The sequence below is a fragment of the Rhipicephalus microplus genome, chromosome 2 (genome assembly GCF_043290135.1).
Source record: "Rhipicephalus microplus isolate Deutch F79 chromosome 2, USDA_Rmic, whole genome shotgun sequence".
Taxonomy (NCBI): domain Eukaryota; kingdom Metazoa; phylum Arthropoda; class Arachnida; order Ixodida; family Ixodidae; genus Rhipicephalus; species Rhipicephalus microplus.
In genome coordinates, this window is record NC_134701.1 from 270,048,543 (window position 1) to 270,068,573 (window position 20,031).

General features: G+C 47.4%; 1 protein-coding gene across 2 annotated transcripts in view; it reads left to right on the forward strand.

Annotated features, from left to right (window-relative positions):
• Positions 1 to 272: 272 nt before the first annotated feature.
• LOC119169231 (E3 ubiquitin-protein ligase CCNB1IP1) overlaps positions 273 to 20,031 on the forward strand; it is a 32,351-nt gene continuing 12,592 nt past the window's right edge. Inside the window, exons 1-6 of one of the 2 annotated variants that reach the window (XM_075881502.1) lie at positions 273 to 400; positions 10,153 to 10,236; positions 14,348 to 14,363; positions 16,032 to 16,091; positions 16,856 to 16,926; positions 18,600 to 18,777. In XM_075881502.1, coding sequence (XP_075737617.1) covers positions 10,174 to 10,236; positions 14,348 to 14,363; positions 16,032 to 16,091; positions 16,856 to 16,926; positions 18,600 to 18,777 — 388 coding nt within the window. In that variant the 5' untranslated portion in view covers positions 273 to 400; positions 10,153 to 10,173. Of the gene's footprint in view, positions 401 to 1,152; positions 1,502 to 10,152; positions 10,237 to 14,347; positions 14,364 to 16,031; positions 16,092 to 16,855; positions 16,927 to 18,599; positions 18,778 to 20,031 lie in introns of those variants that run through there. The other variant, XM_037420344.2, reaches the window with a different exon arrangement.

Here is a 20,031-nt window from a genome sequence, read left to right on the forward strand (position 1 = left end):
ATATATTGTATAGTTTTGTAAACTTTTTGTAAATTATTTTACTGCAGCAATAAAATTAATTTGTAAATAAAAAAAATTAAAAACAAGAACTTTTACGCGACATCAACCCAGTTTGGTTCTCGCTGCCTTGTCTGAGGCCTGTAGAAACGCCGCACTGTCCAAAGCATTGTCCAAGGCGTGTGAAAATCAGGTAAACCATCCGGTTATTGCTATTTTTTTCCCGTTTTTGAATGTTTCGTTCAGTCACACTGACACATTTCTATGTTTCAGCTACCTAGCTCTACGAAAGTAACACGAAAGTAACGAGTGAACAGAAGGAGTCTGCACGTGTCTTCACCGAAAACAACGGTTGAGACGCATCTTTTCAAGACATTGTTTTGGCAAGCACACCAGTGCAACTGTAAGCTGCTTTATTTTATAATGGTTTTGTAATGAGCTGTTTACAAAACTGAAACTGTACGTAACATAAAAAAAACCGAAATAGAACTTGCAGTTTGACGATAGTTATAGCGCGAGAACAGAACGACGACACAGAGACAAGAATGACACGAAGGACTTAATTGTCTTTGTGTCGTCGTTCTGTTCTGTCATACCAGCTAGCCCAAGCCGCCACACTTCTAAGTGCACTTTGAGTTTCTCATGAGCAGCGTACCTCGCACGAATGTACAAGCGACAAAGTGAAGGTTTGGATAAGGTACGCGCTATGGGCCTGCTTGGCCTCATAAAAGATCCAAGTGAGGGTTTGACATTGTCAGGGGTCTTCTCAAACTCGCCTCATCTAGCCGGCAGGCGCAGCGCCAGGATTTTTTCACTGCGGGGTAGAAGGGGGGGGGGGGCTAATGTATTCTTGTTGGATTCGGGGAAGGGGCATAGGGTTGGCAGGCGAAAATTCTAGGAAGGGGTGCTTCAGGCTTTTCGTACTCCCCCAACCGGCCCGGAAAATTCATCGCTAGTTTCGGTTTCAAGGAACATGCACGCTCGTAGCGGTTGCCAGGCATCCTAAGATTCATTTAGACGGAATAAAGTTTATGTGAATGTTCGCATTTATTGGCTTTCAAAAGTTTTTACGTATAAAAAAATTAATATCGTTGTAAAGAACTTCTATTTTTGTTATATTTCTTTTCTCAATCTTTATTTTGTGAATCAGGCAAAGCGCGGGAAGCGATTGATTTGTGTTCGTGTGTCTTGCAACCGCTCCTTTTCGCCCCTCACTCAGCGATATTAGAAGTTGGATCGCGCTCAATTGTCTCGCTTGGTTGGTGTGTCAACTACGGAAAAGATAAAGACAGCAAGTTGTGGCGGCCAGAGAACGAAAGCCGCAGTGAGCTACGCCGAACAAGTCAACCATACATTCGTCGAAGATGACTTAATCGGGCATCAAACGTTTTCGCGGCTCTGCGGTGTGCTGATCCGCAGATTTCTAGTTCCGCGAAGGTTTTTGCAGAATTTCCTCAAGGCGACAGGTGGTGAACACAAGAATTCGGACCCATTATTTGAGCAGGTATTGATTTTGCATTAGTACATATGAGCAAACCAGTTCTCTGCAAGCCTGACGACAGGACTGACATAAGTGCAGTGCCGGGCTCCTGTCGGGAAAATGCCTTCATTGAAAGGCTTGAATTCGAGTTGGCTCTGTTACATAGTATTACTTTCTGTTACTTTCGTGTGTAGTTCAAATGATGTCAAGTAATTATAGGCTGCTTCCCGTTCATGAAATTCTTGTAGCGGCATTTTGAACATTGTTTAGTGTTAACTTCTAATAGCGTCACTCAAGTACACGTGATAGACTAAATACTTTTAAAATTAATACAGAGAATGCCGAGGCAGTCAACCTTTTCACAAGTGAACTTTTTTTCGTCGAGTCAACGCTGTTGCCGTGACGAAGACGAGTCAAATTGCCGAAACACTGTTTCCAGCGACGTTCTTTCTCGAAAAAGCTTCTGATCGCCTTAAGCCTCATCTGTGCCTCGGAACTTCAGTCTCGTTCGGAACTCAAGTTCTGTGAGAAAACTATGCGCGCCGTCATAACAAACGTGGTTGAATCATATACGACGTGTCCTACTTGCGATTGTTGATAGTTTTCGTTCGCATTGGCTCGGATCTTCTGAGTTCAACATTCAACGTTTGCTCATTATGTCCGTGTCCCAGTTGTAAGTTAATGACACTTTCACACTACTTGTATGTCTGTTTTTTTTAATACAAAATGTGCAAGAAAAAGTTCATTTTATTTTTGCCGACCGAGTTTCGTCTTACAGAGAAAATAAGTCACCTTAACTGTTGCCTCTTCAGAAAACACGAACAAAATTGAAAAAGAAAAGAATAGCAAAATGGCCGCATCGGCCAAGCGGCCAGCAGATTTTAAAGAAGGCACGAGCGCATTCCGCTTGCATGTGAAGTGGGAAAGGGAGGATTCGGCGGCAACCCCCCTCCTCTCAATTTTTCATCATTTCCCTCCATTTCAGCAAGACACCAGTGTCGTCATGAAATGAATTTTGTGTTCATGATTTATTTCTAGTAAGATGCCCGCCAACCGCCACTGGTAAAAGAAAGCGGCGCTGCCGAAGAAGCCGAGAGCAAATACATGGAAGGTCCCCCTGGTTAATTAGAACATAAAGGGGGGGGGGAGTAGTATGAACGAACAAAATGTCACTTAACATTGCCATTTGAAATGACGCCTGTCCCTTATCGATTTTCTGACAGAGTCGGCGTCAGGTTTTGAAAAATATTGTTACGGGGAAGATTTATTCACCGAGAGCTGGTCTTGCTAACGGCTTAGAGAGTGCACAGTCAAGCAGGCCAACGGGAGAAGCTCGAGAGTCCAACCCACTACCACTACGTTGTCGTCTTCTTCATTTGGGTGCCAATTCAGCTGTGTCGGGGCGACAGTTCCATACACGTATCATCACCCCGGCCCGTAAGGCTCCGTCTCGGTGCCTGTTAAATGAGCGAGTCGGCGTTGTAGGGCTTGAGACGAGAAACGTGGACAACTTCCGTCCTGGGTGCAGCAGCTGATAAGTTTGTGGTAGCGGCAATCTCGTAGGTCACAGGTGTTACCTGGCAAATGACTCGGTAGGGCCCAGCGTATTGCGATAGTAGTTTCTCGCAGAGGCCAACACGTCGAGATGGGAGCCACAGTAGAACAAGAGATCCCGCAGAAAAAACGGCATCTCTATGTCGACGGTCATAAAGAGACTTCTGTGCTGTCTGCGACGACGATAACCGAGCACGCGCTACCGCACGTGCCGTGAGGGCACGGGTGATTGCATCCTGAGCGTACGAGGTGGAGTATGGGTGGTCTGATGAAAGCAGTGTGTCGAAGGGCAGTAAGGGATGACGTTTGAAGAGTAGATAAAAAGGAGAGTAGCCTGCTGTTTCATGACGCGACGAGTTATAGGCGAAGGTTACGAACGGCAGAGCTATGTCCCAATCAGTGTGGTCGGTAGATACGTACATGGAAAGCATGTCCGTCAATGTGTGGTTTAGTCGCTCCGTAAGGCCGTTAGTCTGAGGGTGGTAAGATGTGGTGAAGTTGTGACAGGTAGCACAAGATCGGAGTAGATCATCAACCACACGAGATAGAAAGTAGCGACCACGGTCTGTGAGCAGGTGAGTCGGAGCGCCATGCTGGAGAATAATGTCGTACAGCAGGAAGTCGGCAAAGTCGGTTGCGCAGCTGGTTGGTAGCGCTCGAGTGATTGCATACCGAGTGGCATAGTCTGTGGCCACTGCAATCCATTTATTTCCAGTTGTAGAAGTAGGAAAGGGGCCTAGCAAGTCCAACCCCACTCGATGAAATGGCTCGGCTGGAACTTCTATAGGTTGAGGTAGACCGGCAGGGGGAGTCGTAGGCTTCTTTCGGCGCTGGCAGAGGTCACAAGATGTGACGTAACGGCGAACAGAGCGGTACAGACCCTTCCAGAATACTCGTCGTCGAATGTGGTCGTAAGTTCTGGAGACTCCTAGATGTCCAGAAGTTGGAGCGTCGTGGAATTGTCGCAGAACATCCTTTCGCAGGTGATGCGGTACGACGAGTAAAAGTTCCGCGCCGTCGGGGTGTAAGTTGCGGCGGTACAAAACGTTGTCTTGAAGCAGGTATCTGCTAAGAGAAGGGTCAGCATAACGCGATTGAAGGCGGTCAATGATGGTGAGCAGCGATGGATCTCGGCGCTGTTCGTCAGCCACGTGCAGAAAGTCAATGATGGCTAAAACGCAGGCATCGGATTCCAAATCAGTGGAGCTAGGTGGATCAACAGGGTGCCGGGATAAGCAGTCAGCATCGCTGTGCAGCTTTCCAGATTTGTAAACAACCGAGAAAGTGTACTCCTGTAATCGAAGTGCCCATCGGTCGAGTCTTCCTGTAGGGTCCTTAAGCGTCGACAGCCAGCAAAGCGCATGATGGTCCTTGATGACTGCGAACGGACGTCCGTATAAGTACGGACGGAATTTCGCAATAGCCTAAACGAGGGCTAAGCATTTCCGCTCAGTGATGGAATAATTTTGTTCCGCTTGCGACAAAAGGCGGCTAGCGTAGGCTATCACACGGTTGGTGCCATTCTGTATCTGGGCCAGTATAGCACCAATGCCATGGCCGCTTGCATCGGTGCGAAGCTCTGTTCGAGCCGCTGGATCAAAATGAGCCAACACAGGTGGTGATGTGAGGGCGGTAATTAGCGACGCGAAGGAATGTTCTTGGTCCCTTCCCCAAGAAAAGGCCACATTCTTTTTGAGGAGATCCGTGAGGGGCCTAGCAATATCCGCGAAATTGAAGACAAAGCGGCGGAAGTATGAGCAGAGCCCAATAAAACTGCGAACTTCTTGTGCGGAACGCGGAACCGGGAATTCTCGGACTGCACGGACTTTGTCAGGGTCGGGTTGAACACCAGTGGCGTCAACAAGGTGGCCGAGTTGTTTAATCTGCCGACGTCCAAATGAGCATTTCGACGAATTCAGTTGGAGACCAGCGCAACGAAAAACGTCAAGAATTGCCGAGAGACGAGACAGGTGGCTTTCGAAGGAGGGCGAGAAAACTATTACATCATCCAGATAGCAGAGGCAGGTCGATCATTTGAAACCGCGAAGAAGAGAGTCCATCATACGTTCAAAAGTAGCCGGGGCATTGCACAACCCAAAAGGCATGACCTTGAATTGGTAAAGGCCGTCGGGTGTGATGAATGCTGTCTTCTCGCGGTCGCGGTCGTCGACCGAAATTTGCCAGTATCCGGATCGAAGGTCAAGGGACGAGAAATAGTTGGCGCCGTAGAGGCAGTCGAGCGCATCATTGATTCGAGGTAAAGGATAAACGTCCTTCTTGGTGATCCGATTCAGGTGGCGATAGTCAACGCAAAAACGCTAGGTGTTGTCCTTCTTTTTAACTAAGACCACAGGGGAGGCCCAAGGACTCGATGAAGGCTCAATGACGTCTTTACTCAGCATTTTTTCGACCTCCGTCTGCATTACTTGGCGCTCAGCATGTGACACGCGATAAGGGCGTTTGTGGAGTGGACTGGCGTCGCCGGTGTCGATGCGGTGGGTTAAGGCACTTGTGCGGCCCAGGGGACGGTCGTCGACGTCAAAGATATCCAGGTAAGAAAATAGAACACCCCAGAGCGCCGCAACTTGGGAAGGTAAGAGGTCGCTGGATATCATTTTGTCGAGGAACGCCTTATTTTGCGACGTGATGACAGGTTTCGTCATGGTCTTAGTGTCAGGTGTAAAAGAACAAATCGAACATTGATCAAGGGTGGAAAGATCGGCTAAAGTGATGCCTTGGGGAAGCACTTGGGTCGACGTAGAGAAGTTCAGAACTGGAAGTAGCACCGTGTTGTTAGCAACAACCCCTATAGTATGTGGTAGTGCGATGTGGTGCGTAAGGGTCAAATCAATGAGGGGAGCTACGAGATAGTCTCCATCAGGAACGGATGGGAAGGGCGACAGAGGAATGTACATAGCAGCCTAGGGCGGTAGCCGTAGAGACTCCCCGGATCGTAGCCGAGTGCGACTTCGAGGAGTGAAATTGGAGCACAAAGGCAATTCGAGCCGTAAGATACCGGTAGAACAATCGATGAGGGTGGAGTGGGCGGTTAAGAAGTCAATTCCAAGGATGACGTCGTGTGGGCAAGCATCGAGGACTGCGAAGAGAACGGAAGTGTGGTGACCAGCAACAGTAACACGGGCAGTGCACATACCAAGCACCGATGTTCGACTTCCGTTGGCAACTCGAACAGTATAGAGAACATAGCTGGTGTGAGAACCTTTTTCAGGCGAGATCGAAGTGTAGAACTCAGAACAGATACTTGAGCACCAGTGTCAATTAGAGCAGTAACGGCGTGGCCATCAACGAACACCCGAAGTAAATTGCGTCTTGAACTTGTAGCCGGTTGAGGGTTTTCGTTCCAAGTCGTCAACGCAGTGCCACCTCCAGGAGCTGCACTCGTCAGTTTCCCGGGGAATGGGCAGAATAAGCCGGTGACGGAGAGCGGCGGCGTTGAGGGGAGCGTGACGGCCGACCCTGAGGTGACGGCGTGCGGCTAGACCAGTTTTTCTGGGCGACGACGTCAGCGTAGGACGGTTCGGAGCGTGGAAATGAACGGCGAGCTGAAGGGTCCAGAATATAGTCATCCGGAAAACCGGGTTGCGAAGAGTGTCCGCGGTCCTGACGGCGATCTACATTACGAAAGCTTGGCCGGAAATACCACCTGTCGCGGCAATGGCGGGAAATGTGCCCAACTCGAGAGCAAGAAAAGCAGATGGGTCGATCATCGTGCGGGCGCCACTCAGATGGATTTCGGTAGCGTGGTGGAAACCGAGGAGTCGAAGCTGCCGCAGCGACAAGTGGAGCAGAGTGGTGGTCAGCGTTGTGGACGGGAGTGCTCATGGGCTGCGGCATAAGTCTGGCGGGCTGGGGAACCTGGACGCCCAGGTTAGCAAACTCCTGACGTACGACGGCTTGAATAAGCGAGACTGTTGTCCAGTTGTCTTGCGCAGGGAGCTGATAGGAAGCGGGTGCCATGGCTTCCAGCTCCTGGCGAACAATCCTTGCGATATTGGCAGGAGGCGCAAGTGAACGGGACGCTGCAGAATCCTCGCAAGACGAAGTCGCAGCAGTGTTTGGTAGTCTCGCGATGTGGTGGGTGATTCGCCTGCTTTTAGCTTGCTCAAATCGCCAGCATTCAGATATGATGGAGTCGACAGTGGTGCAGTTCTTGCACATTAGTATGTTGAAAGCATCATCAGCAGTGCCTTTCAACACGTTGCTGATCTTGTCCGCCTCGGACATGTTTTTTGTCAGTCTTCCGGCACAGTGCCAGTACGTCTTGGATGTATGTGACGTACGACTCCGTCGATGATTGAACACGCGACGCGAGTTCCTGCCTGGCTGCCATCTGACGAGCAACTGACCGACCGAACAAATCGCGAAGCTTTTGCTTGCATGTGTCCCAGCTGGTTAATTCTTCTTCATGCGTCTCATACCAGGCGCGTGCCGTACCCCGTAGGTATATGAACAGAATATTTTCCAGCATAAGCGTTTCGTCCCACCTGTAGTGCTTGCTGACGCGCTCGAATAATGCGAGCCATTCTTCGACGTCCGTGCTGTCCGTCCCGGAAAACGTGCCAGGGTCGAGAAGATGGGGGGGGGGGATCACAGGTGATGGAGCCGGCGTGGATGGCGAGGCCTGAGTGCCAGTTTCAGGCATCGCGGCTGGACAAAGCTGGCGTCCACTGCGGAGTTCCAGAGCCGGGTTGTGTGAAGACCCAGCACCTTCCACCAAAAGATGTTACGGGGAAGATTTATTCACCGAGAGCTGGTCTTGCTAACGGCTTAGAGAGTGCACAGTCAAGCAGGCCAACGGGAGAAGCTCGAGAGTCCAACCCACTACCACCACGTTGTCGTCTTCTTCATATGGGTGCCAATTCAGCTGTGTCGGGGCGACAGTTCCATACACGTATCAATATGTCGATACTGATTTCCACAACGATTTTACAATTTCAACGCATAGTCTCAAGTATAGTTTTCGTTTTATGTTGATGTATCAGTGACCGCACGGTGTGTCTCAAAGAAGAAAATACTTTTGTCGATCGTTCCCGTCTCAGAAGCTTACTTTTAACAAAGCGCGATTATTTGCAATAGGCGAGAAAATAGTCCGATTACTATTCAACGTAAAAACACTTCATTCCACGTGAAGCCACGGGCCGCTATATTGAAAGGTCGGAGGGCCGCATGCGACCCGCAGGCCACATGTATTGAAACCCCTGATTGGTCACGAGGCCGGATTGTTGGTGTTCATCCCTGAGGGACATTTTAGCCATAGTAAGAAAAGCAGCCCCATATATTCACTTATTGTGACGGGGGGGGGGGGGGGGGGGTTGCTGCACGGTTCTCCTTTCGCCCCCCTCTTCTGAAGGGCCTGCCTATAGGCACCCGGCAATGCAGTTTACGAGATCTGATGGTAGCGCCGGAACACACAGCCTAGCGAATGGGCGCAGCAGAACCGAGTCTTCCAATGCGTAGCCTAGCGAGTAGACGCAGCAGAACCGTACTTGCATATCATCATTTTCTTTTTTTAGTTGTGAGCAAGGGGGGTCACGGCTGATTATGTAAGCGCCCAGGAAGCGTTCTTTGAAAACGTGCCAAAAAAGGGCACTGACACTTCAGCGTGTCACTGTGTTCAGCGAGCGTTCCATTTTCTTTAGTATCCCTGGTGGTGGGTACCAACAATGCTGTGGCGGCCCAAAGAGCTTCGTCGCGCCCTGAGGTCCCCTGTCGGGTGCCTATGTGCCCACGGCCAACGGGGTATCTGCCACACAATGGGGTATCTGCCACAGCGTCATTCTGCCACACAGAAATGATCGTCACCTGAAATGTTTGTCATTGCTCCCTCGCAAACTGTGCGCGGGCCACTTTATTCCTACAAAAATGCTATGTCACGCTGATAACCACCCGCCGTTTGTGACTGGATGTGCTCGGCGCGCAGAGAGATAGGTGACGATTGAAGTTGCGTGCCATAAAGGCTGTCCAAATATGATCTTTTTTCATTCAGACTTCAGCTATACAACTATCAGAACATTCCCTGTGATCAAATTAACGTCCTGCGGATGTCCTGAGAACATCCCTAACAAGCTTTTTTTTTTTTAAACGAGGGACAGGCGCATTCGTCCCATAGTGAATCCACATGGCAACTGCTGATAGCAGCGCGATCTCTGCGTGATGATCTCTAAACACAACGATTGGTGTGGAGTGCCGCCCTCCAGTATCGTGACACTTGTGAAAGGGGCAGCGTTGTGCGTGTGGTATGTGTCTTCTTCTCTGTTCCGCCCTGCATTCGCTATACATCGGATGGCGGAACATTGAAGTGCCGTTCTACGGCCGTGAAATTGTTTTTCAGTGAACGCGATTTGCCAGAACACAAATACGGTTTCGCTCAGGTAAAGATTATAGTTTCTCATGAATTGGTATTCGTTAATGCGCGTTTACACTAACACGTTTATCAGGTTCATGGTAATCGGGGGAATCGATCTTTGCAAAACTAGCAGCAGTTTTGGTGCGTTAAGAAACGTTACGTGCGGAACTGCGTGGCAGGATAAGAGCTCACGGCACCGAAACCAGCTGCTGAAGTGCGCGCGTGGCTGTGCACACCGACGTGACGTTACTACTAAAGAGAAGAGCAATTTTTCGCGTATTAGTAAAGTACAATATCACAGCCCCGAAAACGCCGCTCTTTAACGCGACACGACGCTTCGAGAAAACGAGCGAAAATAAAATGCGGCTGGAGAAGCCACGTTGCGATCCCCGGACCAAACACCAAGACGTCGTATACTTTGAAGACATCTGCCATACCCTACGTAGCTTCTAATCGATAAAAATAAACAGAATTGTCATCTGTGTGCGTCATAGATCTAGCACATACGAAGCTTCAGAAGGTTTCATCGATCCAGTGTCACGAAAATACCAAAAACACATTTTGAAATTTCTTACGCCACGCACAGAAATTGCGGCGCGAAATTGAAAAAATGAAACTTCTGCCTTCATTTTCTTTGCTAATAATTAACCTATGGTAGTAAACCGTGAAATTATAGTTATTCGAGTGCAGTTCGTCAATCTAAAACAAGTCATCGTTTCTCTTTCGTGTCCCTTTAATTATCTTTCTTTCCCAGGAAAGCTACGCGGCTGATCGCATGGCGAATGTGCTGACATGTAACCTGGCCAAATGCCGGAAGAAACTGACCACCATTGCTTGGGTTTGTATTGCATTCCTTCTGTCGGAGCTATATGCTCCCGTTTCTGATTTATTTACGTGTAACGCTAAAAGTACAAGGAGGAACAGGTATCATTCAAGTAAATGCCCTGCAGTGGGCGTAGTCAGGCTGATGATGATAATGATCACGCACTGTTATAAAAATAACCGAAAATGGGGGATGGTGGTAGTGTATGGTATGCCACGCTAATTAAATACAATAAAAGCTCATCGATTCGGATATCATGGGACAGGAGAAAATGACTGGTGACACCAAATTTCGAGGCTATCCCAAGCCTGTTGTGGGTTTCCTCTGTATGAAAGGACTCTCCACACGAAGAGTCGGGCACATCAAACGCGTACAATATATTTTAATTCACTTCCAAAAAGTGTAGCAGAATGCTCACTCTCGTGATCTAGTCCCATCGCTTGCGCAGCAACACTGACGTTTCAGAATAGGAGAAGCAACGGCAGTTGTCGGGGCGTGAGTGACCCTCCGCCATCTCCGAAACGAATTTTGTGAACAAGGAGAGAAGAACTAGCATGCCTGCTGTTACGAGTGTGCTGGCGTCCATGCAGAGACGCTGTGTGCGTCTGTCAAGGACTCTGAGTGCTTTCGAAAAGACACTCGACGCGTCGCTCAGAGACGCTTCGCTCGTCCATCAGCGGGGCTGTCTCATCCTCCATCGGCACCTCGGCGCCTATAAAAGGCCGACGCGTAGGGCGGCTTCCTCGTCCACGTTTTGCAACGTTGTACCAACGCCTCCTCTAGAAAGATGCCTGCCGCACGAGAAGAAAAACAGCAGCCACACCATTTTCCTCCTTCATTTTAAAATGTTCTCGGTGGCTAGCGTCACCTGTGGCGGACGGTGCAAGAACGCAACACTTTGCATAGCCTCCGAAACAGTGGTGCACAGTTGCAGGTCTCGAACAACTCTCGACTGACGCGCCCCTATGGGCCGCAGATAAAAAAACGCTTAGCTGGTTCCGACCGCCGCCGTGATGATAGTGTCGGTCGCGAGCGTCACCGTGCGGAGCTTGTTTAAAACTGAAGACAGGCCAACTCCGCTGGGAGCGCGAGCCATTCCTCAGGCACCTTTCTAGAGGAGGCGTTGGTTGTACATACGTTGTAAATATAAACGCTTTGTTTCCTTCTTGCTGCCTTTTGCCTTGCCACTGCCTCGATGTTACTGCAGCTGGCCCATGGCGACTGTCAGCGCGTTTGCTTTGCTGGCGCTCGGTGTGGCACGTGTGTATGAGAGCAGACGAAACTCGACACGATGTGCGTCACAGCCTTGTGTGCTCACGTGACCAAGCCACCTATGCATCGACGTCACTGCCCGATTCGGCACCGCGAAACCGAAAATGGTCCACATAAGCAGAGCAATAATAAGTTATTTAGCGAAAATACACTAATCTTGGTGTGTGTATCATGCTTCCTGGAGCTGAAGGAAACGCTTATACAGCAAAGAACACGCATGCCACAAATTTGGTGGCACCACCTTTTTAATTGACCGAATGCTGCATCGTTTAAAGTTTTAAGAAAACAATATGCAGCTGTCCGTTACATCAGGGCATTTTAATTCCGAGTCTCGAATAACGTACTTAGCTGTGTACATGGCACACTTTGTCATTCGCGATTTCGTTCACATTGTGACCGTGACTCAAGACCCCGTGTCATGAGCCAAAACCTGCTCTGTTCTTACTGTATTACTTCATGGGGTAACACATACACCACTCATCTTACTTTAGTTCAGACAAGTCAAAACCAAGTGATAAGAATTGTCACGTCAAGCCCATATCTCTCTAACGCTAAGTCACTACTTCACGAAAACAATATATTAACTGTATCTGAGCTAGTTAAATATAACCTTGGTATTTACATGTATAGAACTATAAATAACCAACTTCCACACTTTACTACCATTCTCTCAAATAACAATGTCACAAGGTTTGCCCGTAACAATAACTTTCTACTGCCAAAAGTTCGCACCATTTATGACAAACAAACCATTCATTTTTCCGGAATACTTTTTTGGAATAGTTTACCTTCCGACATTAAAGTATGCCGTTCCCTGAAGGTAATTAATTCGAAGTTAAAAAATCATATCATGTCAACTATAACTAGCCTGTTTTGCTGTTTCTTAATTGATTCCTGTTCATTGTGAGTTGCGTTCTGTAATCACTTGTCATTGAAGTTAGCGCGTTATTCTTGCTTTAAATTGTTTCTGTGAGATTACAAGGGTATATTCTTACTTTATTTGTTTCAATTGCATTTTACTGTAGCTCTGTCTCCCTGCTATGTACATCACAATCATTCTCAATTCTACATTGTACAAGAGGTCCCCTTGCAGTCTCTGACTATGGGACCTCTTTCTGTATATCATGCACATGTATTCTTCATTTAGCACAATAAAACCTTCCGTTCTGTTCTGAAGAATGTGGGGTCATAATCCGGCCGCGGTGACCGCATATTAGATAGAGGCGAAAATACTTTAGGCCCATGCGCATGTGTACGTTAAACAATCCCCGGTAGTCGAAATTACCGGTGACTACGGCGTCTCTAATAATCACATTGTGGTTCTGAGATGTTAAACCCGAAAATGATTATCTTTTTTACATCCCGGTTATTGAGTACCGCCACCATCAACACTAGCACGTGAACGGGACGATATTTATTTATTTTTTCGCTGGAAAAACAGCGCAGCGAGTCGTTCGTCCAAATGAGTCAGGCAAGCGAGTTTTGTGCCAGCGTGCAGACCGCGACTGACGCTCTTCATCTTCCACAGCTCCCACCCCATGTTTGAGTTTTGTGAAATTACGCGCTCATCGGCCGAAGTCGTAACGAAGATCTTGAGTGCGTGCCGCGTCTGCTGTGGACGAAGCCGCGCACCTCAGAAGACGCAGCGCAATTCTCCGAAGGCGCGAGTCGGAATGAAAACTTCTGAGTATACCGTATCTGCCGCTGAATAAGCCTGCCTGGCTATTGCGCAATTACAGATGACTCAGTTCCGAAGGCGCGCGTTGAATACGAAACGGGCTTGTCGCGCTCCAGAGCGATATCGACACGACCACACAATGACCATGCCGTTCGCCTGCACCCGGTGAAATCGAAATCGAAACAAGTTTGGCGCAGCCGCTGAAATCTTGGTCGCTAACAACGCTATACATTGTGGTAAAATTGTGGATGGCGATCGCGCCTTTACGAAGGCCCACGGCCGTACGTGTCGCCTGTTCGTGGACGCTGGTTTCGACCCTTATAGTCGCGCGTTTGCGGCGCTTCGTGCTCGGCGAGCTCCTGAAATCGTCCGAATTGTACCGAGTTGCGCTCAAACAGGTCCGAATCAACGAGAGCTGTATGTTATGGAGCAATATACGTATGCCTGCTGGGACCAGAGAACGCGTCGAAATGATTCGATTTCCCACTGAATCATCGGTGGGTCGAAATTACGAGCTTTTATTGTACAGCCTTATACAAGACAAAAAAAAAATATTGAGGAAGCGTTCAAAAGTGTGATGGGGCCACTAGTAATATGATCACTAATCTTTTCCAGTATGAAGTTTCAAATACACGTCGTAATTATAAGTGCGAAATTAAATGGGTTATTAATAGAGTATTCGTGAGAAGCCAACGATGTGCTGAGGAGCGCTATACGGTGATCTCAAAGCGGTGTTTAATGTAAGAGAGCAATAAATTGCACCGGCTTTTTTTTTGTTTATAGGAATATAGGAGCACCTAAATTAAGTATAACGTGTGCCACAACTTGAAGGTTCTTGGCACTTATTCGTATCGATGCCCATAAACATTTTACCCCGTTTACCCTGTTTTCACGCGTTATGCCAGATTTCTATCGGCTTTGTCCTGACTGAACTAAATGAGGCAGCGTGTTTACATGTTGTGCAAATAAATTGTATTCGTTGTGACTGCATGATGTGTAGGAAAATATTGTAGCGTGCCTGTCTTGAATTCTTTAGCGCTGCCTACTCTGTATTTACATATTTTGCTTTGCATACGTTTCTTTATGTTAAAAAATAATGATCTAGATTACGATGAGACCACAATGCCATATTCGTCGTCATACAAACGTAATCTTATTTTTCTCGTTTCTTTTCAGGTCACCTCCTGCTCTCGTATCCTTTATGTGTGTGTGTGGGGGGGGGGGGGGCGCCTTTAGAAAGCGATAATTCGCGTACGACGAGCTAAATGTGCGTGTGGCAGGTGTAGTAAGAGACGTTGGCGCAACCAGTACGGGAGTTCATTTTTGTCTTTTGACGCATTTATTAACGCACACCAAAAATACACAGAAGGTGGTTGAACCCTTTCCCCCAATAAATGTCCGGCGTCGCCTACGTATAGAGAAGAAAGTCGAGTGCCGCTCACTGGTCGGACAATTTCAAGCAAGTGTGCATTTCATGCATGTGCCTGTAAGTTAAACGTCTCTTTCAAATTGAAATAGGGGACAGAAAATAGCTTACCATAGAAGCCCTTAGCACACATACAGCCGCGGAGTCAAGATACATTGCTACCGAAATAGTTAGGTCGGGAAATGGCGAGACCCGTTTCTCACAAATTTAATCCTGCACACTGACAGACAGTGCTTTATTAATGCTCTTAGAAACACTATATACTGGGCCACTCCCACGTCGGGACGGGTATAGGCCGAGCCTCATCGCCGCGTCACGGGCTTTGAATGACCCTGAATTGATGCAAATGCTTTGATCTCCTGAGCGTGGAGCGCCAGTCCTCTTCGGACGTCCCCTTTCGTCCAGCTGGTAATGTTTCGTCACCTCGTTTAAAATTACGGGAACGTCCCCAAAAACCGCTTGGTTGGAGTCTGCAGATCCGCCAGGCTCTCCATCACGGTCAGTAAGTATACGCGCACTCGGGCGTGGGGATATCGTTTAGGAATAGGTCATGGAGGCCAAAGGTGATTCGAAGTGAGCCAGAAACGAAATGATGGTGTAAAAGGGTGCGTAGTTGGGCGTGTTGGTAATTCAAAACCAATTCATAACTAACTCCTTCTCTTATCCCGTGTCTCAGTTTTTTTACGTGCTACGATATCATTAGAAATGATGGTGTTAAGAGAAGAATCCCTATGACCTATGAGGTGCTTCTTACTTAGGCCAACACCGATCCGGACGCAAAGGCTCGGAACACCACTCGTCAGTCTATGTATAGATGTGTTGCCGGTAATATCGTCAAGTAGAGCGAGAGCTGTGACTTCTTGAGCTGTAGCGGGAGTGGCGTTCCTAATAGACGCACAGGGGATAGCACAACTTTCGTGATCGATTGCGACAACCGCTAATCGACCGTATACTGCGCCGCGTCTACAAAGCATGCAGACTCCGGGTCTGCTCGAACATCTCCGAGCAGGGCCCCTGCCTCTCTGTGTTGGGCGTCGGTAGCACAAAAAATTTCCCGATCATTCAACACCATCAACATTCGACCAAAAAGGGGAAAGGAAGAGATGCAGAGATTACGCCGTAAAAAAAAATTGAATTATTGCAAAATACGAGAAATATGCGTAGGAATGGCCTAAACTACGTGTCGTTGCTGTGATAGCCATCACCAGCAAACAGATCAAACAGTATGCGAATAAATGCGGCAGCCAACAGTGATAGTGTTACGCTAGTTAGTATACGGCAGGTCAAACACAAGTATTCGGCCGACTTCACCCGAATCGGTAGATTTTTTGTTTTCAGTTTACGAATCGCAGTCCTCACGCATTAACAGTCTTTGTAGTCACCAGTCGGGTCAAAAGTTGTCAGTGCCTCCTTAGCAGCTGATGACGCATGCAGATGTGTTTTGTGAGGAAGACGCTACGCGGGAGCTGGCCGATCGCCCCGTATGCCCGGCGTGTAAGTATTTCCAGTGAATACTGAGCTTAAGAGTACGATAATTGCCTTTGAACAGTGAGTTTTATACACTCGAAGAAGCTACGAGAACGTTCCTTTCATAATCTTTTCGCCTTTTATTGTGTTGTATGACATGTTTCTGGAACACTTAGTTGGTGCCATATTATGTGTCAGTCTTGCTTCATATAGAGTGTGCCTCGGTGTAAGTATTGTATCACGAGAGTACTGCAAAACATATTTTATCGACACCTACGTGTCACACTCGCTATTGCATGCAGTCACATGCGATTCCGAAAGGGAAGTCCGATTGCCTGAATTCTATGTGTCGTGCTATTGTGCCGCAATGTCTTTCCTCGTGAAGTTGAGGGTCCGACAGAACGCCGTCATGGTACGGGGCTGGCATAACAAATACAGTACGCATAGCACCAACCGAAGCAACATGTGAAGTATACAGATGTAAATCGTTCACTGTTCAAATTTACTAGTGAATATTCTGGCCTTTTTGCTATCTTAGCTGCGAGACGTTCGTTGCTACACATAATAGAATAAGAGTATATTGATGTAATGGAAACTGAAGGTTAGTAAAATTTTGACAGGGTTGAAACCAGTGGACAATAATCGTTGGGTTTCATCCTTTATTGATCTGAAGTAGATAACTACAACAGATGCATCAACCAGATATTGTGTCGTGATACCGATTAAGGCGCATGACTTTCATGTTCGTTATTAATGCCTCCCCCATTCGACCGACTTCGCATCTTCGGCAGGCGGTGTTCAACTGCCAGGAAAGTTCGACCTGGTGCGCGTTGAAGTCGACCCTCCAGAGCACTTTCGAACGGTGAGTGTTGTTATACTTCGCTGTGTAAGAAAAGCGCGATTTTTTTTTTTCGCAAACGGGGCTTGTGCAGCGAGTGAAGTGACCTTTGTGGGCCCGGCAACTAACGCAATCGTTCCGGTGAAAGCCGAAGGCACACGATTCTCCCCACCGAAGCATAAGCGCACGCGCACACAGGCATTTTACTCCCCTCCCCCTCAATTTGTGGGGCAAAGTACGCGTGAGAGATAAGCACGTGTCGGCGCGTCGGTGAGTTGGGCCCCGAGTGCGGGTGGCGTTTTTTTTTTCCTTTCTTGAGTTTTAATATTTGTAGATGCGTATACATATACGGTGAATGACGGCGACGGCAAAAAAAAAAAAACCAGCCGAGACTGTCCATATAATTGCTGTCGCAATGAAAGGTATAGCGCGGCAATCACACTGACGTCGCTGAATGTTGACTGAGTGGTGGCGCTGACGTGTTCGCACGCAGTGTTTCTCTGATGACCACCGCAAATGTTCCACATGTGTTTTCACATGTGGAACATTTGCGCGCCCTTGTAGCCATATTTATCAACGCTGCTATCACGCGCTCCGCACTGTCTTCATGCCGCGAGCTCGCAGCATATACTCGTTTGCCCGAGAAGCTCGGATCATCCTGCGTAGCACCCCCGGCCATTGCTCCCCGTGGCATTATGAGTGAAAGGTTCCTCGTTAATGCCTAAAATACTATGTTTGTCTTAACAGTGGCGTGAGAATATGAGAATATGAAACAATATTAAAGAGAACTGCAATTACACCAAAAGAAGCGTAATGAGAGAAACAGACAATGGTACCTTCTCTTGGCATCATTGTCTTTTAGTTCTCGTTAATATCGTGTCTAACGAAAAAAAACACTAGCCCTTACTCATTTACACTTTTATCTGAAACAAGAAACACAAGCGCGCATCGCAGCGGCAAAGTCGTCAATTTGAAACACCACTTTTTGAAACACATCTGCAGAGTGATGGTGCGTTAGTGGACCGGTGGCGAGTAAAGCAGTAAAAAGTAATGATTTTCTTCTGGGAAACATCGGCGCACAAACTTCGCCCCTTCACAGGTTTTCACGTCAGCGAAGCTGAAACACCCGTATATATATATATATATATAAGGGAAAGAAGTTTATATCTAAGGGCTCGTTTTTCCGTGTTTTTAACACAATAATAATGAGATATAACAGACAGTAATGCCAAGGAATGTACAGGGGTAGTTATTAACATTAATGGAATGTAAATAAGAAGAAAGAAAAGTGGATGAAAAAATTACCAACTGTAAGCAGGAAACGAACCTACGACCTTCGAATTGGTAATTTTTTCATCCACTTTTCTTTCTTCTTATTTACATTCCATTAATGTTAATAACTTCCCCTGTACATTCCTTGGCATTACTGTCTGTTATATCTCATATATATATATATATATATATATATATATATATATATATATATATATATATATATATATATATATATATATATATATATATACATATATTCATTGCGCAGTGAGTCCTCCTGTTTTTTTTTTTCATTGCAAGGTCGTGTGCTCTCGTGTGTTTGTTTTGTTTGTTTATTTACTTGCTTGTTTATTCGTTTGATTGCGCCTGATAGCGTGCTGTCGGGTCGAATCACGGTGCATTCGTTTCTCGTTCGCCCGAAGATGGTGCTGGCCGGCTACAGCCCGGAGATCATCATGGAGGCGTGCACGCGTGCCCTGGCTTTCTGGTCGTTCCAAATGGCTCACCAGAGTTCTTGCCTGGAGACCTCTGTAGAACGCAGCCGCCAGAGGGCAGCACAGCTGGAACAGGCTGTCGAGAGGACCACCAGGGAGTGCAGAGGTGCGTCCGTTTGGCAAGTACAGTACCGCGATCAATTATTGTCGTCTATAATAGGGCGGGGACCTGACGAAAAATCATGAGGCGTAACATGCGCTTATACGTAACTCCGACTAACTTTCCTTTTCTTCCGATTTCGGAGCTTTTTTTTTTGACGGGAGCAGAAATGTGACTGATATCAATGCATGACGAATGTCTATGCACACGTCCCATTTCTGCTCTGCGTATGCAACTTAACCAACTCGCTCACTTACTGCAGTGAAATCATCATTTGTCGAAGAACGTGGCTACCAGACGAGAGTGGAACAAAAGACAGTAATGTGTAGCGGTTGATAACAATAACGGGGTTCTGCGGCCGCTAGTACTATAGGGCTGTATAAACACGTTCGAACGAATGTCGTATTGAGAACGTGCTGATTGGATAGTGCCGTATATATTGCTAGGCCAATAATCGTGAAAAATGAAACGGTGTACCTTATCCCACGAACTGGACCGTAACATCGCCTCTAATTCTCGCATCATGGAGAACACATCGTTTTCTTTTTCTTTATTTATTTAGAGAGAGTTGATGAAGTGAGCTGGACTGCCGTAGTGGAGAAAATGGAAGGCGATGAGGGCAAATAAATGAAACTGTCCATACTCCGTCACCAGTAGCTGCGTTATATGCCTCACGAACGCTAATTTGATCTTTTGAGACGCTATTAACAAGAATCCATAAACGATATTGTCTTGAGAACCTTCAACATTGATGTAATAATAACGGCTGGTGTTTCACGTGCCGAACCCACGATCATAATTACGAAGTCCGTCATAGCGGAGAGCTTCGGGCATTTTGACTCTCCGGAGTTCTTTAAAACGTGCACCCTAAACCAAGTACGTGGGTCTGCAGCACTTTCGCCCCCGAACGAACTGCCGCTGCAGGAATCTAACCCGCGACCTTTCGGTTCGGGAACGACATCGCCGACTGTACACCACCGCGGCAGCAAATGCTGTTGAATTCTCGCAAAAAGTACGGTCGGCTGAAGCCGCAGCGCTATGCGCCTGCGCGAAATAATCACGTTAAAACTGCTAAGGGTAGAAAGGGACACAGGAAAATGGTTGCAGTAGTACAGGAAAGGCACTATTGTGGAAACGGATGGCTTCGAGAATTCTTGTGGAATGGCCGTTTTTTTTTCTTTTTGTTTTTTTTTTCGCACGCTCTTCAGCCAATATATTCTTGGCTTGAGCGGTAGCTTCCCCTTCCTTTGCGTGATTTAT